This window comes from Scardinius erythrophthalmus (genome assembly GCF_964197995.2).
Source record: "Scardinius erythrophthalmus genome assembly, chromosome: 25".
Taxonomy (NCBI): Eukaryota; Metazoa; Chordata; class Actinopteri; order Cypriniformes; family Leuciscidae; genus Scardinius; species Scardinius erythrophthalmus.
The window spans coordinates 7539544-7553390 of record NC_138245.1 but is presented as its reverse complement, the minus strand read 5'-3'; the positions used below and the strand labels follow the sequence as shown (position 1 = coordinate 7553390).

Here is a 13847-nt window from a genome sequence, read left to right as displayed (position 1 = left end):
AATCACAGTGGAGGAGGGGCGGGACAAATACCACACTGACCAATCAATCTTCACATTCTACTTGTGCAACGAAACGACAACAACACATCTCTTCATCCAAAATTAATGCCAGAGCAAGTACGTTACATTGTGTCGACATTTTTATGTTCAGAAACAAACTATTTGCGAATCAGATATTCCGTATATCATAGCACATGATAGTGTCTCAACTAATAAAAACGGAGAGGAGGCGTTTTCTTTTCAGAAGCGGTGCTGGCCGCTATATATGATGTCTATGGTGCTGGCAACGCTCCTCCAGTCCGCTAGAGGCGCCAAAGCACAGAAACACGCTTCAGCACTCGCCTCTGAACGTCACCGACACAGAAGCGAACAAGGAAGTGTTGAAGAATAATTTTGTGATTTTTTTTCTCTACTAAACTCATATTTTCATCTGTTGTATGTTCGGTAAGTTATTGTTTTACGTTATTTCGCTATTCTACTTGTGCTGCCTGTTAACGTTACATTTCTCTTATGTTTATTAAATCTCTCTTGAGAAATCACGAATGTTGATTCACTGTTGTTGCTTTATTAAAATACATTTTTAAAAACATACCTTAAAAAAAAGCTAATTTAGGGTTAGATTTTAAGATAAGTCATATTAGAATACTAATTTAATATGTTACGACTGTGGTTTTTATTGAAGTCATCTTAGAATTGTTTGCTTTTACTTAACCCTTAATCGTTAACATGTTAATTATAAACGTATTCTGTATATTATAAAGTATTTTAGTATATGTTTGGTTTATGTATGTATATATGTATAATTCTTTTTTCTTTTTTTTTACTGTTGTTTACTGTCTATGGGATGGTGTCAGGTTGCGATGGAGACCCCTGAGCCCGGACAGGCAGATGGAGAGGAGCGTATGATGGACCTGAGACCCAGGACCCGGTCCAATCCGGAGGGTGCGGAGGACCGGCGCAGCAGCACTGGAAGCCTGAACAACAGCAGCCTGGCCTCCCCCCCGCAGCCGGCCGTGGGCAGCCGTGTAGAGGGAGAGGGAGAGGCGGCCAGCTCCGATAGCCCACCGATATCTGCCACCACCATCCCTGCCGCTGCCCCTGCCGCAGCTGCTGCCCCTGCTCCTACCCCCGCCCCCGTCCCTGTCCCTGTAGCTGCGGCAGGAATCAGCACAGTCGGCATGCCTGCGCTGGCTTCTGCAGTGAAGGAAAGACCTAAACCCCCTCAGCCGTCCATGGCCGCCCAGATCCCCCCATCAGCAGAGTTACACCTGCGGGCACCACGGGTCAACTGCCCCGAGAAAGTCGTACGTGTGGCAATAAACACAACTTTACAACATTTGCATCTGAAAAAAACATTTGTCATTCAATTATATCTTTCTTAAACAGATCATCTGTTTGGACCTTTCAGAGGAGATGTCTCTACAAAAACTGGAGTCCTTCAATGGGTAATTTCATGGTTTTTTTTTTTTTTTTTTTTTTTTTTATTATTAAATTATTTTCCTTGATATACACTACCGGTCAAAAGTTTTAGATCAGTATGATTTTTTCATGTTTTCAAAAGCAGTCTCTTCTGCTCACCAAGGCTGCATTTATTTGATCCAAAATACAGTAAAAACTGTAATATTGGGAAATATTTTTTTTTTACAATTTAAAATAACTGTTTTCTATTTGAATATATTTGAAAATGCATTTTATTCCTGTGATCAAAGCTGAATTTTCAGCGTCATAACTCCAGTCTTCAGCGTCACATGATCCTTCAGAAATCATTCTAATATGCTGATTTGCTGCTCAAGAAACATTTATTATTATTCAAGAAATCATTCAGTGTTGAATTTTTTTTTTTTTTCAGGATTCTTTGATGAAAAGAAAGTTAATCATTTATCTGAAATAGAAAGCTTTTGTAACATTATAAACTACCGTTCAGAAGTTTGGGGTCAGTGAGATTTTTTTTTTTTTTTTTTTTTATCAAAGAAATTAATACTGTTATTCAGCAAAGATGCATTAAATTGATCAAAAGTTACATTAAAGACACTTATTATGTTACAAAAGTTCTATTTCAGATAAATACTGTCCTTCTGAACTTTCTGTTCCTCAAAGAATCCTGAAAAAAAAACAGTTTTCAACATTGATAATAATAAGAATATTTCTTGAGCAGCAAATCATCATATTAGAATGATTTCTGATGGATCATGTGACACTGAAGACTAGAGTAATGATCCTGAAAATTCAGCTTTGCCATCACAGGAATAAATTACATTTTAAAATATATTAAAAGATTTCACAATATTACCGTTTTTGCTGCATTTTGGATCACATAAATGCAGCCTTGGTGAGCAGAAGAGACTTATTTTAAAAACATGAGAAAATTGTATCGATCTAAAACTTTTGAACGGTAGTGTATTCTATTTGAAATGACAAATGTATATTTCTATGAATGTTTTGCATTAAATGTAAATGATTTGCATTTCCAGATCCAAGACAAACGCCTTAAATATTTCACAGAAAATGATTGAGATGTTTGTGAGAACCAAGCACAAGATCGACAAAAGGCACGAGTTTGCTCTGGTGGTGGTGAACGATGATGCCATGTGGGTGAGTGGACAAAACCACAGCTACAACTACTCTGTCATTTTGAAAATCAAACGTTTCTGCCATTGAATTAAACTGTCTTTGGGGAGTTGACAAATGGGTCAGTGCTAAAAAAAATCTGGGTCTGTTCATTTAATCTGGAATATTACATTTTCATTAACAGAATGAAATTCTTTCAAATCACTTCTTTATTTCATAGAAAATGCTTTGCTTTACTGCCAGCATCATTTTAGTATTAATTATATAATATTATTATTAATTATATAATGTATTAGTTTTTATATTATTTCTATATAGATTTAATTAAGTTTTATTTCAGCTTTAATATTGTACTGCAACTCTTAATTTATTTATCTATTTATTTGAATTTGTCAAATTTTCCCTTTCATCTAATATTTACATTTTATTTAATTTAAGCTGATTTTTTTCAGTTACGAAAACTATTTTTAAGAGTAAAAATAACTAAAGTTATTGACATTTTTCTTTCACACAGTTATCAGGCTTCACCTCTGACCCGCGAGAGCTGTGCAGCTGTCTGTACGACCTGGACACCAACGTCTGCGAGTCCTTCAGTATCCTTATTTTTAGTGTTAGGCCCATTTTGATGTGCTTTTGGAATCAAGTCGGTCCAGATAAACATTGAAAGCAGTGAGAATTAATCATGATCATAATAATCATTTCTTTAACTGTTACCTGTAGATCTGGAAGATTTCCTCAATGTCATGTAAGTAGTTTTAGTCTTCTGTTTTTGATCGTTTGACTTATATGATTTTAATCTGTTGAATTTCTTTCTCTTGTAGTTTGCAGAAAATCGAACTTCCTCAGATGGAGAACATCCAGACCATCCCGCCTCCTTTTGTAGTCCGGACTCTCCTCATCTTCAGCCGGCCTTCTGGCATGCTTCAGTTCAATCCTCCTGATGCTGTCAAAGTAAGTCTGTTTCACCCATGTTCATGGGCCAATGAAAATAAGGTCTGGATCTATTTATTTAAAAATAATTTAAAAAGCAATTCACACTTAAAGTGACTTGACTGCGCCTATTTTTTTTAAACATACATGTTTTCGTATTTCTAAATTTAAATTAATTTTGATATTTTTGGGCCAAAAATATCAGGGTTGGTACATTTGTTCCAGTATCAGAAAAAGGCCTTAGCAAAAGGATGATTCTTGAAACCTAATCAAGAAGTTATATTATATAACTATAGCTTGTATCTAATTATATTATTTTAGGGGCAAAAAAATAATGTTTTGTCAAAATCTTAGAGATTAATGAAGCACTGCTCACACAGAAGTCACTTCCAAACCAAGCAGCTTTCTGTTGGTCAGCACAGTGAATCCCGTTGAACTCGTTGCGAAATTTGTGCAGGGAAATCTTTCAGTGCTGTGTAATATTCCAGATCATTTGGATTTCATGCTCAAACTGCAAAATTACACACTAAAGAAAGTTGAAAATGTAAAAAAAGACCCCTTTAAAGAACTTTTGTCCACCAAATCTAAGTCATGTGGTGCAACCAACATGCAAAAATATGCAGTAAAAAAGAAAACAAGTTCAGTTCAAGTTCAAGTTGTGCAGCAGATATAGTATAGTACAGTATAGTACAAATCACACTCAATCATACACACAATACAGAGTTCAAAAACAGTAAACAATCAATAAATAGTAAGTCGATGAGTTATCTATGGTTCTTTATAGAATTAAGAAGCAGAATGGCTGCAGGTACAAAAGAGTGTTTATATCTGTTGGTTCTGAATTTGGGGAGTTTAAAGCGTGATCCAGATGGCAACATCTGAAATTCAGCCTGTAAGGGATGAGAACTATCTGTCAGGATAGACTCAACCCTTCTCAGCATCTGCTTCTGATAAAGTTCCTCCAGCCCTTTCTGCTTAGAACCTGTAATGCTGCTGCTCACCTTAATTAACCTGGAAAGGGAGTTAAAGGAACACACCGACTTTTTGGGACTTTAGCTTATTCACCGTATCCCCCAGAGTTAGATAAGTCTATACATACCCTTCTCATCTCCATGGTTGCCGTAATTCTGTCTGACTCACCCACCGCTAGCCTAGCGTAGCACAAAGACTGGAGGTAAATGGCTCCAGCTAGCATACTGCTCCCAATAAGTGAGAATATAGTTCCCAGTATGTATACGGTTAGAAGATGGCTGTGTTTCATGTGACCTTGTTATTTGTACACGCTGTGACTATACAAATCACAACATGTAAATAGGAAAATGTTGGCGTTATTTTGTCACTTACTGGGAGCAGTATGCTAGCTGGAGCCATTTACCTCCAGTCTTTGTGCTAAGCTAGGCTAGCGGTGGGTGCGTCAGGCAGAGTTACGGCACACACAGAGATGAGAAGGGTGTGTGTGGACTTATCTAACTCTGGGGGATACAGTGAATAAGCTAAAGTCCCAAAAAGCCGGCGTGTTCCTTTTAACAGGAAGTGGTATCATGTTTTTTTTATTTTGAAAAATATATTTAAATACTTTTTGGAAATTATTATTAAGATGTGTTACACCACATGGCATTTTTCGAGTCATTGAATTTAAACTTTTAGTTGAAAGTGGCATGTTTCTCAAAACCATATGAAATCAACATTTCAAGTACCACATTTCTAACATTAGATTTTAAAAATATTCTTAAAAAAAAATCATTCATCATCAAAAGAGCAATCTTGTATGTCTCTAATATTCTCTCTTTCCAGAAAATGCTGCAGTCTCCATATTTCTTCTTTGATGTTGTGTATCTTCATAATGGAACTGAAGAACCGACTGAGGACGCGAGCTGGAAGGTTTGAGCTTCCCATGATTCCCTTTCACCAACTCAAGTTATTATTTGCCTGTCTATATACGTTTTTATTCGAGGTCCTGAACCTTCGTGGCTGTATTTTCAGGACGTGTACACCACCTTCAGTGAGTTGGACTCTAAGGGCATGTGCTATCAGTTCGAGGTGTCACTGTGTGGTCCTGCTATTGAGCTGCACAACTGCATGGCCAAACTGCTGTGCCACCCACTGCAGAGACCCTTCCAGAGCCACGCGTCCTACAGTCTGCTGGAGGAGGACGACACGCAGGAGAATGAAGCCACAGTGTGAGCTTATACTCAATACACCCCTGCAAATCTCCTAGAGACTGATGAACTCTAAAATGGAGTGACTGTGAATAACTGCATATATGTGGCCTTGTCCGCACTATTTCTGTTCTGGGAATGTCTCTTTTATTACTTTTGAAAACATCAGTGACTTAAAGGGATAGTTCACTTTGAAATTAATTTTTGATATGTTTTAGCTTACCTCAAGGGCATCCAAGATGTAGGTGTCTTTGTTTCCGCAGTAGTTTCAATTTTGATATTTTTAGGTCAAACCGTTCTTGTCTGTCAGTCATATAATGCAGGTCGATGGTCACTGTCTCAAAACACAAGCACAGAGTCCAAATGAAACAATTCCCCTTCGTAAGTACACATTGATGGCCTAAGACACGAAACGAGCGGTTTGTGTGAGAAAACGAACAGTATTTATATCGTTGTTATCTCTTGAAAACAGCACATGTCCAAATGATCTGACGGCGCGGGCGGGTATAGATGTATACACTAGATGTTGCCTTCGCTACTGCAGTTCATTGGAACGAAACCGTAGCCAAGCGACATCTAGTGTATATATCTATACCCGCCCGCGCCGTCAGATCATTTGGACATGTGCTGTTTTCAAGAGATAACAACGATATAAATACTGTTTGTTTCCTCACACAAACCGCTCGTTTCGTGTCTTAGGCCATCAATGTGTATTTATGATGGGGAATTGTTTCATTGGACGATGGGGAATTGTTTTAATTTGGACTCTGTGCTTGTGTTTTGAGACAGTGACCATCGACCTGCATTATATGACTGACAGACAAGAACGGTTTGACCTAAAAATATCCAAATTGAAACTACTGCGGAAAAAAGACACCTACATCTTGGATGCCCTTGAGGTAAGCTAAAACATACCAAAATTTAATTTCAAAGTGAACTATCCCTTTAATTTACTAAAGCAGCCACAACCACACAAGCTCAAGAGCCTATTGTGGAACAGTCAAGTATTGATGGTTTGATCTTTGCACAAGGCTAACCAGATCATTTTGAGAATGTCAGCTGTAAATGTTCTGGTTTCTGAAGTGTGAGTTATTTTACATCTTTTTGTTCTGTGGTGGAGATTCCCGGATGAGTGCAAATGGTTTGGTGAAGGTCCATCTGGATAGCATCTAATAAATACTGTTTGCTTGCTCCTGTCAAATAAATTAAATGTACATGCTCATGGCTCATACTATACAGTCCACAAAAACATTATGGTTGATGAGAAACAGTACATTGTTGACAAAATTGTAAAAAGACAACAGAATGATAAGGCATTTGAACTGCATTTTGCATAAAGACATATCTTTGAGTTAAAAAAAAAACTATATTTAGTGAGGAGGCTTGATGCTATCCATAATTTGATTAGATAGTTGAAAGCATTCTATGATATTATCAGTTAATTTTATTTACTGAATCCCTCATAAACATTATTTTGTATTGATGTACTATATGCTACACTGAATTGTTTATTATGTCCTGTACTAAATGTATATCCTGGCATAAAGTTCTTAAAAGAGCGAGTGAATTTTACATTTTGAGCTATAGAACAAGGCACATTGATAATAGTTTGGACATTGCCAATTTTGTTTTGTTGTCCTGAAGATTGTAATATCCACTAGAGATTGAAAACTTTTAATAAAGGATTAAATAAATTAAAGCAGCAATACAATTGCGTGACCACAAGAGATCGCTAGAGTACAGCCGAACAACAGAAAACCGTTTTTATAATAAATATTGAACTAATTTACCTTTGGGATTATTAATGGGAATTGTTTGTGGTTTCTTTAGAAATAGCTTTGTTTTGATTCTTTGACCACACACATTTTGTATCCTGCTATTGAGCAGCACTAAGGTGCACAGATAATAGTCGGAAGAGTGTTTAGGTCACACGTTATTGTGTTAATAATTATTGACCGCTTTCACTTTGCAACCTCCTAAATTCTGAGAAGTATTTTGTTCCAAGCTGTAAACAAAGATGGAGGAAAACCTAATTCAAGATGCTTAATTCTTAGACAGAGTCTTTGAACACATGCCGACATTCTTGAAAATAAAGTTTTTTAATATGCCAGTGTGAATAACATTTTAATCATCTAAGAAACCTTTTGTCCACTATTAATATCTAGTGTGGGGGAATGGAAAGTTTCCATGGATGTGAAAGTTTCTTCATGGAATAGCCTAATAGATGGCAATAAAGAATCCTTTTTTAAGATTTAAGTGATCCAACGAATACTGTGAGTGGCATTATTCCTTTTTCTTGTTCACCTAATATTTACTCCCCCAAACCTGTATGGCACACACTATAATCCTCAACTTTTCTTTGACAGAATTTTACATTTTGGGTGAAACGATTTTTTTAAATTAAACTAAATGTTTGATAGCGCCAAACAAATTCTTGGAGTAATGAATAGATCTTGAGCCCTTGCTCTGATATCCTTTAATAATCTCCACAGCTCATCTGTCTTCATTTTCAAATGTTATCAGTGTTTGTCTGTCTTTTGCAGATTTAGCTTCCTGTTTTTGTCTTAAAGCTCACCTGCAATCTGTAAGGGATTTTGTGAGAACTTTTAGTCAGTTTTAGTCACCCTCTGTAAATGACTTTCCGCTGAGGATGGATTGGCAAAGAGACAATGGCCTGCAGGAAAACCCCTGACTTACTTTATGTTCCCTCTTCACACTCTCCCAGACACGGCTGTCAGCTGCGAGCGTCATCACTAGCCCGGGATCAAACGTGCTGCCGCCTCCTGGGCTTCTGGGAGAGTTTGTTATTCATTCCTGCGAGGAGGATGACGGGTCACCATTGTTGTCCCTCCGACTCCACCGATAGTCTCTGCGGCTCTGCAGGAAACCGTTTCGGATGGGTTGTTTTGATCATGTGTGTTTATGTATCTGATCTGATCCAGGAAGAGATAGAAGGACCTGCTTTTGTCCTTTGGAGTAATATTGTTTTTCTTGGCCAAAGTGGGCGAATCCAAAATGACACTTGATATAAAATTCATTAACGCGTTATTAAATATTGAGAAATAACAAGATGGACGCCAAGAACATCTAATCCCAAATCCCACAGTGAACTTGTGAAATAAGTGTTATGGATAAGTCTGATGGTGGTCTGCATTGCTTGTCAGGGTTGGGTGTGAATTATGAGGGAAAGTAAGGGAGGAGCTCTGGTTTGTTTCTCTCTGGAGATCTCCATAGGTTCAGCGTGAAGTGCCAATAACCTCTGGAGCTTTCCTGTGGAGGCCCGGAAAGAGTCACGGCGCGGGAAGTGTCTCTGCATTTATAAACACAGCTACCGCCCCTTGTCCTGCTAGAAGTGTTTACATGTCTTTGCCCATGAGTGTGACAGCACTGCAGGGTATTTTGGTAACCTTTTAAACATTGCTTTTTCATAACAAACCTCTAGACTCCCAGTCATCAGAAGGTCCATCTCTTTCCCACCACTGGACCGCAGAAATGTACAACAACAGCTACTCCCGGGCCACATTCGGGCTGGAGGCGAAACAAATCCACAAGGCGAAGGGGAAAAGCTGCGGCTACTACATGAGGATCGTGTTCTTCTTCTCGTCTCTGATCCAGTCCCTCATCATCGCCAGTCTGGTGCTCTTCCTTGTGTACGGCCAGCCGGAGAAGACCGCCGATGAGAAGAGAGTAGAAGAGCTGGAGCAGGGCTTTAACAAGCTCTCCGCAGACAACAACAAACTCCGAAAAGAGAAAGCTGACCTCGCCGGTGCCCTCAAAGCAAAGACGGGAGAGAAGGATGCGGCAGACAAAGAGATAGCAAAGCTGAAAAATGACTTAAACACCACAAGCAAAAACTTCCAGAAGACACTTGTAAGTCCTTCATTTGTCTTAACTTTCGAGTCGTATTTCGAGTAACACCCAAAACTGAAAATCCTCATGTCGTTCCAAAGCTGTATGACTTGACAAAAGATGTTTTGAAGAATGTGTCCAATGTTTTTAGTTAGTTAATTTCACATTGGATTCTATTGACTTTCAACGAATGGACCAAAAAACAGACATTCTTCAATATGATTTCATTTGTGTTCCACAGAAGAAAGTCAGTCATAGAGGTTTGAAACGATATGAGTGTGAGTAAATGAGGAGTGAAGTTTCATTTGTTGTGTGAACTATCCCTTTAATTCCAAGATACTATGAGGTTAATCTTCTGTGATTACCTTTAAATTCATTCATTTCACTTGCCTCTTCACACCCTTGGTATATTAATCTTGTAATCCTAACCCTAACAATCATTACAAGTTTGATTTTGATTGGTTGTTTTACAGGCTCTTTGTGAGGCCAATAAAATTAAGCTTTCAAGCACTCGAAATACTCCACTACCATGTCCACCAATCAACAACAATCTGAATGGTGAGTGCAGTAACTGATCAATCAATAATCAAATTCATAAATGGACTGTCCTGTAGACATGGCTCTCTTTTCTCTTGTCAGCTGAAGTAAAAACTCTGAATACTCTTCTGGATCAGCAGAAAGTTCTGTATGGTATCCTTAAGAGCAACTTCAGCCAGACAGTGGAGTACCTCAAAGCTGACTTGGACAACGCAGTGAAGGATAAAAACCAACACCACACTCAGGTGATACAACTGAGACAGGAAAACGTGAATTTGAAATCACAGCTTGATGTTTACACCAAGAAATGCAAAGAAGACTTTGCCGAGTCCCTCACAGGCATCCAGACGGTCACAAGTGCCTTCCTAACCAAAATCGACAACTTCTTCACCAACTCGGTCACGTTTCACCTCACCTGCCAGAAACAGGAAGAACAGATGGAGAGGATTCGCTCCAACTGCTCTAGCCTTTCTCGACAGGTGGAGGACAAATTCCAGAGCTACCTGAACAATGTGGGAGCGAAGGTCTCGAGCATTCAAAAACAGAGCAGCTTGCTGGAAGTACAGAATGCGGAGCTGACTTCAGAACTGGACAAGTGTAAAACAGGTCGAGAGAAAGAGGCTGCAGAGAGCAGCCAAAAACTGCAAGACGCCCAACAGGCGTGTGACAGACAGCTGGAGCAGCTTCTCAGGGAGCAAAGCAGACTGAGGGATGAAAAAAAACTGGTAGACACCAAGCTCGCTGTGAAAGACGCCACCCTCATATCTCAGCAAAGTGGCTGCGTACAACAGGTAGGAGTTATGGTGGGATGAATAACAATGCCTAAAACATCTAGGAAATTGTGATCATGTTTAAATGTAGAGTGTACCATGATTAACTCAATCTTCACTGCTTCTGCAGCCCAAACTGGCTGGTGTTCAGCCCCTCCCACCTGGTAGGAGCCATTAACCACTAAAAGTAAGTGGTCTTCATCCGTCATGGGCAGAGTTCTATTAGAAAGTCAGTATTCACTCTGAAGGGTGATCCTGCTCCTGGAGGAACCAACCTGCCAAAACATTCCCTGCCTGGAAGATTCCAGTAACCCTAAAGACACTGATCTTCTGTCAGATGTGTTTAACTAGGGTTAGAGCTCAAATTTGCAGAACAGTGACCCTCTAGGAGCAGGATAGGACACCCCTGCCCTACCCAAAGACATACGTCACTGTCACTTTATTTTAAATCGGAATGTTACCAATCACAGTGGTGTCAAATCCTGTTTCTGGAGGGCCACCTTCCTGCAGATTTTAGCTCTAAGACCCCTGCTTTTTAGTTTCTAGTGATCATGAAGACCTTGTTTAGCAGGTTCAGGTCTATTTAATCGTGGCTGGAGCAAAACCCTACTGGAAAGTGGCCACCCAGGAGCAGGACTGGACACCTCTGAGCTACTGAGCTCAGAATAAAACTTGTATTAAATACAGCCTTGTAAAAATGCCACACTGTCTCTATGTGAGGCAATTTTTTGAAGCAACATGAAAATGTAAAAATATAGGGAATATTTTCAGCCCATAGTCTCTTAGTGTACAGGGACACAATTTAGGATTTCAAAATAATAAAATTACCCCACAATTAACTGCAAACCCAGGATCATGTGATGATATGACAAAATTATTTCCCTCGAGAAACATCATATGTATACTTGATTGCCTCAATTTTGTTTGGAACAACCTTTCCAAAAATGCGTTTTAAGAGCTCCGAGAGACATGTTGCTGATCCTCGTTAACATTTAAAACAAAACATACAGTACTTTGTGAAGTGCTATATTGCAAGTTACGTAGTGGCATATATTCTGAAAGTCTTAAATACTATGCTATATAAAGTAATATTAAAAACCCTTTCAGGTTTAGATTTTGAAGAACTAGTGTTTATCACTCATTTCAGGCGGAGTCATTCAGAATGTTTTACTGAACTGTTTTCCTTTTTTTCCGTATAGGTTGGGTGTGGAGAAAGGAATGATCTGAATCTCAAGGCCGGACTCTGAGTCTTTGAGTGTGGGGGTTTCCTGATTTTTAGCCTGTGATGTCTTTTGTAAATAATGTTGTCACTGTGGATCACTGTAAATGTACATGCACTCTAATGTTTAGTTCACTGTATAGTTGTATTTAAGCGTTATGGGCTGGGAACTTACTTTAGGGGTCTGATTTAGTTGTTTAGAGTAGTGCAGACATAAAAATGTGAGTAAATACAAGTCTGTCTTTCCAACAATTGATATAAAAAAAAAAAAAAAAAAAAAGCATTAGTTAATGTTAAAATTGAGAGAATCTGATCTTGTGAAAGCTTCACATGTGCTGTGATGTATATAATATTCTTTACACATTAAGAATTGTGTTTCAGCAATTACTTGTTTCAACCATTTGCAGGTCTCAACAACCTTTTACTGTTTGTTTTTCCTAAATAATGTCCTTGTTAATATATTGATCTGTTTAAATAAATAGACATGACATAAAAATCAACTCCTATTTGTTTGTTTTTTTAACATATTGATCTGTTTTAATAAATAGACATGACATAAAAAATCAACTATTTCGTTTTTTGTTTTTTTTTAACAAAGGAAATTATGACATTAAATTAAGAAATGATGCACTATTTCTATCTCACTAATTAAATGAGCTGATTCTAACATAGCTGCATATACTTTTTCATTATAGGTGTCATTATGAATGTTGTGTAACAAAGATTGGAAAACCCTGTAATGTAATTTTTAGGTGTGGTGTGTTTTATATGAAGGGGAGGGAGCAAAAACAAGAAAGAATATATTTTTTGCTTTTCTATTTTTTTGCATTCACAAATCATTATGACACCATTCTAAAGGAATCTATACGCTCCAGGGCAGTTTTTGTATGAACATGGTGGCCTCTCCACCAAGCAAAGTCCGGTGAGATTTATGGGTCCCTTTTAACCCCAGTAATCAGCAGAAACAACAGCACAACAGCGTCATGAATGAGAGGAAGGCAGAAGGTACAGCGTGCTGCGCACAGACCCTCGCACCCTGATGTCGTCAAACGGGTGAAGGGTTCAGCAAGTACACATAAATATTTAAATGAATGTCGGATTGACAGGAGAACAAAGGGCAGTGGGGACCATTTCTGAACATCTCCTTCCTACACAGCCGGTGCAGTTGAACACAGAGAACGCTCAGCTGCATCAGAACGTCGCCAGAGTGTTTGAGCATAATGAAACCAGAACAACTAAGAATTCCCCCTGCCAAGGCTAGTGTGAAGTCATTCCTTTAAAACGGGACATGGGGAGGAAATGTAGCTGTTTTTTTGGAGAAGCCTACTAAAATAAATGACACATTTATCTGGTTACAGTGCGCTCTAATATTGGCTGTTTGGACTGATCAGGTCATTCTATGAAACAGCTTTTAAAGTTTTTAATCATTTTATTAGTTAAATTGTTAGTTTTGTTTAAAAATACCGCCCTTCAGAAACTACATAAGCTAATGGCATACTTCTAACAAGACAAACAATTATTTACACTGATCACCCTGTTTAAAAGTGTTCATCCCCGACTCTTAGTGAAGTTCACAAATGTAATTTCGGGAGGAGTGAACCCATCTAATCTAAACCTTGCTCTGGCATCTGCTGTTTTGGCATCCCTCCACCTCCACCAACACCAACATCTTGCTATCAGACTCCTCATGCAAGCATTAGTAGTCCCACTGAGGGGGTATACTGTTTCTAAGCTGGAGCTGAAGCTGCTTCCTCGAGCCCCTCCCCTGCGGACAGCAAGCCAAATAATACGCTTAACCTTATTAGCTTAAAGATT

The 13847-nt window shown here is 38.6% G+C and overlaps 3 protein-coding genes across 4 annotated transcripts in view; 2 read left to right on the top strand and 1 right to left on the bottom strand.

The window, feature by feature from the left end:
* The first annotated feature begins 326 nt into the window (after window positions 1-326).
* Window positions 327-5834, top strand: babam1 (BRISC and BRCA1 A complex member 1). Its single transcript, XM_081358138.1, has 9 exons — window positions 327-444; window positions 855-1304; window positions 1387-1445; window positions 2472-2592; window positions 3083-3161; window positions 3289-3313; window positions 3390-3519; window positions 5293-5379; window positions 5482-5834. The coding sequence occupies exons 2-9, from the start codon at window positions 861-863 to the stop codon at window positions 5680-5682; spliced, it is 1146 nt and encodes a 381-aa protein (XP_081214264.1). The 5' UTR covers window positions 327-444; window positions 855-860; the 3' UTR covers window positions 5683-5834.
* Window positions 5835-6275: 441 nt separating this feature from the next.
* On the top strand, window positions 6276-12589 carry plvapb (plasmalemma vesicle associated protein b). Of its 2 annotated transcripts, none has more exons than XM_081358137.1 (6): window positions 6276-6556; window positions 9100-9527; window positions 9980-10064; window positions 10146-10834; window positions 10944-11000; window positions 12013-12589. In XM_081358137.1, the coding sequence occupies exons 2-5, from the start codon at window positions 9150-9152 to the stop codon at window positions 10989-10991; spliced, it is 1200 nt and encodes a 399-aa protein (XP_081214263.1). In that variant the 5' UTR covers window positions 6276-6556; window positions 9100-9149; the 3' UTR covers window positions 10992-11000; window positions 12013-12589. The 2 variants fall into 2 exon arrangements, with proteins under 2 accessions (XP_081214263.1, XP_081214262.1); XM_081358136.1 differs by having other exon boundaries at window positions 6306-6556; window positions 8383-9527.
* gtpbp3 (GTP binding protein 3, mitochondrial) overlaps window positions 12554-13847 on the bottom strand; it is a 24612-nt gene continuing 23318 nt past the window's right edge. Inside the window, exon 9 of the mRNA XM_081358133.1 lies at window positions 12554-13847. This exon is cut by the window's right edge and continues 1114 nt beyond it. The gene's annotated coding sequence lies outside the window, so the exon portion shown is untranslated.

Coding starts and splice junctions, on each gene's coding strand:
- babam1 (XM_081358138.1), top strand. CDS start 861: ATGGAGACCCCTGAGCCCGGACAGGCAGATGGAGAGGAGCGTATGATG. Junction 1,305..1,386: donor TCAACTGCCCCGAGAAAGTC/GTACGTGTGGCA, acceptor TTTCTTAAACAG/ATCATCTGTTTGGACCTTTC. Junction 2,593..3,082: donor TGAACGATGATGCCATGTGG/GTGAGTGGACAA, acceptor TCTTTCACACAG/TTATCAGGCTTCACCTCTGA.
- plvapb (XM_081358137.1), top strand. CDS start 9,150: ATGTACAACAACAGCTACTCCCGGGCCACATTCGGGCTGGAGGCGAAA. Junction 10,065..10,145: donor AATCAACAACAATCTGAATG/GTGAGTGCAGTA, acceptor TTCTCTTGTCAG/CTGAAGTAAAAACTCTGAAT. Junction 10,835..10,943: donor AAAGTGGCTGCGTACAACAG/GTAGGAGTTATG, acceptor CTGCTTCTGCAG/CCCAAACTGGCTGGTGTTCA.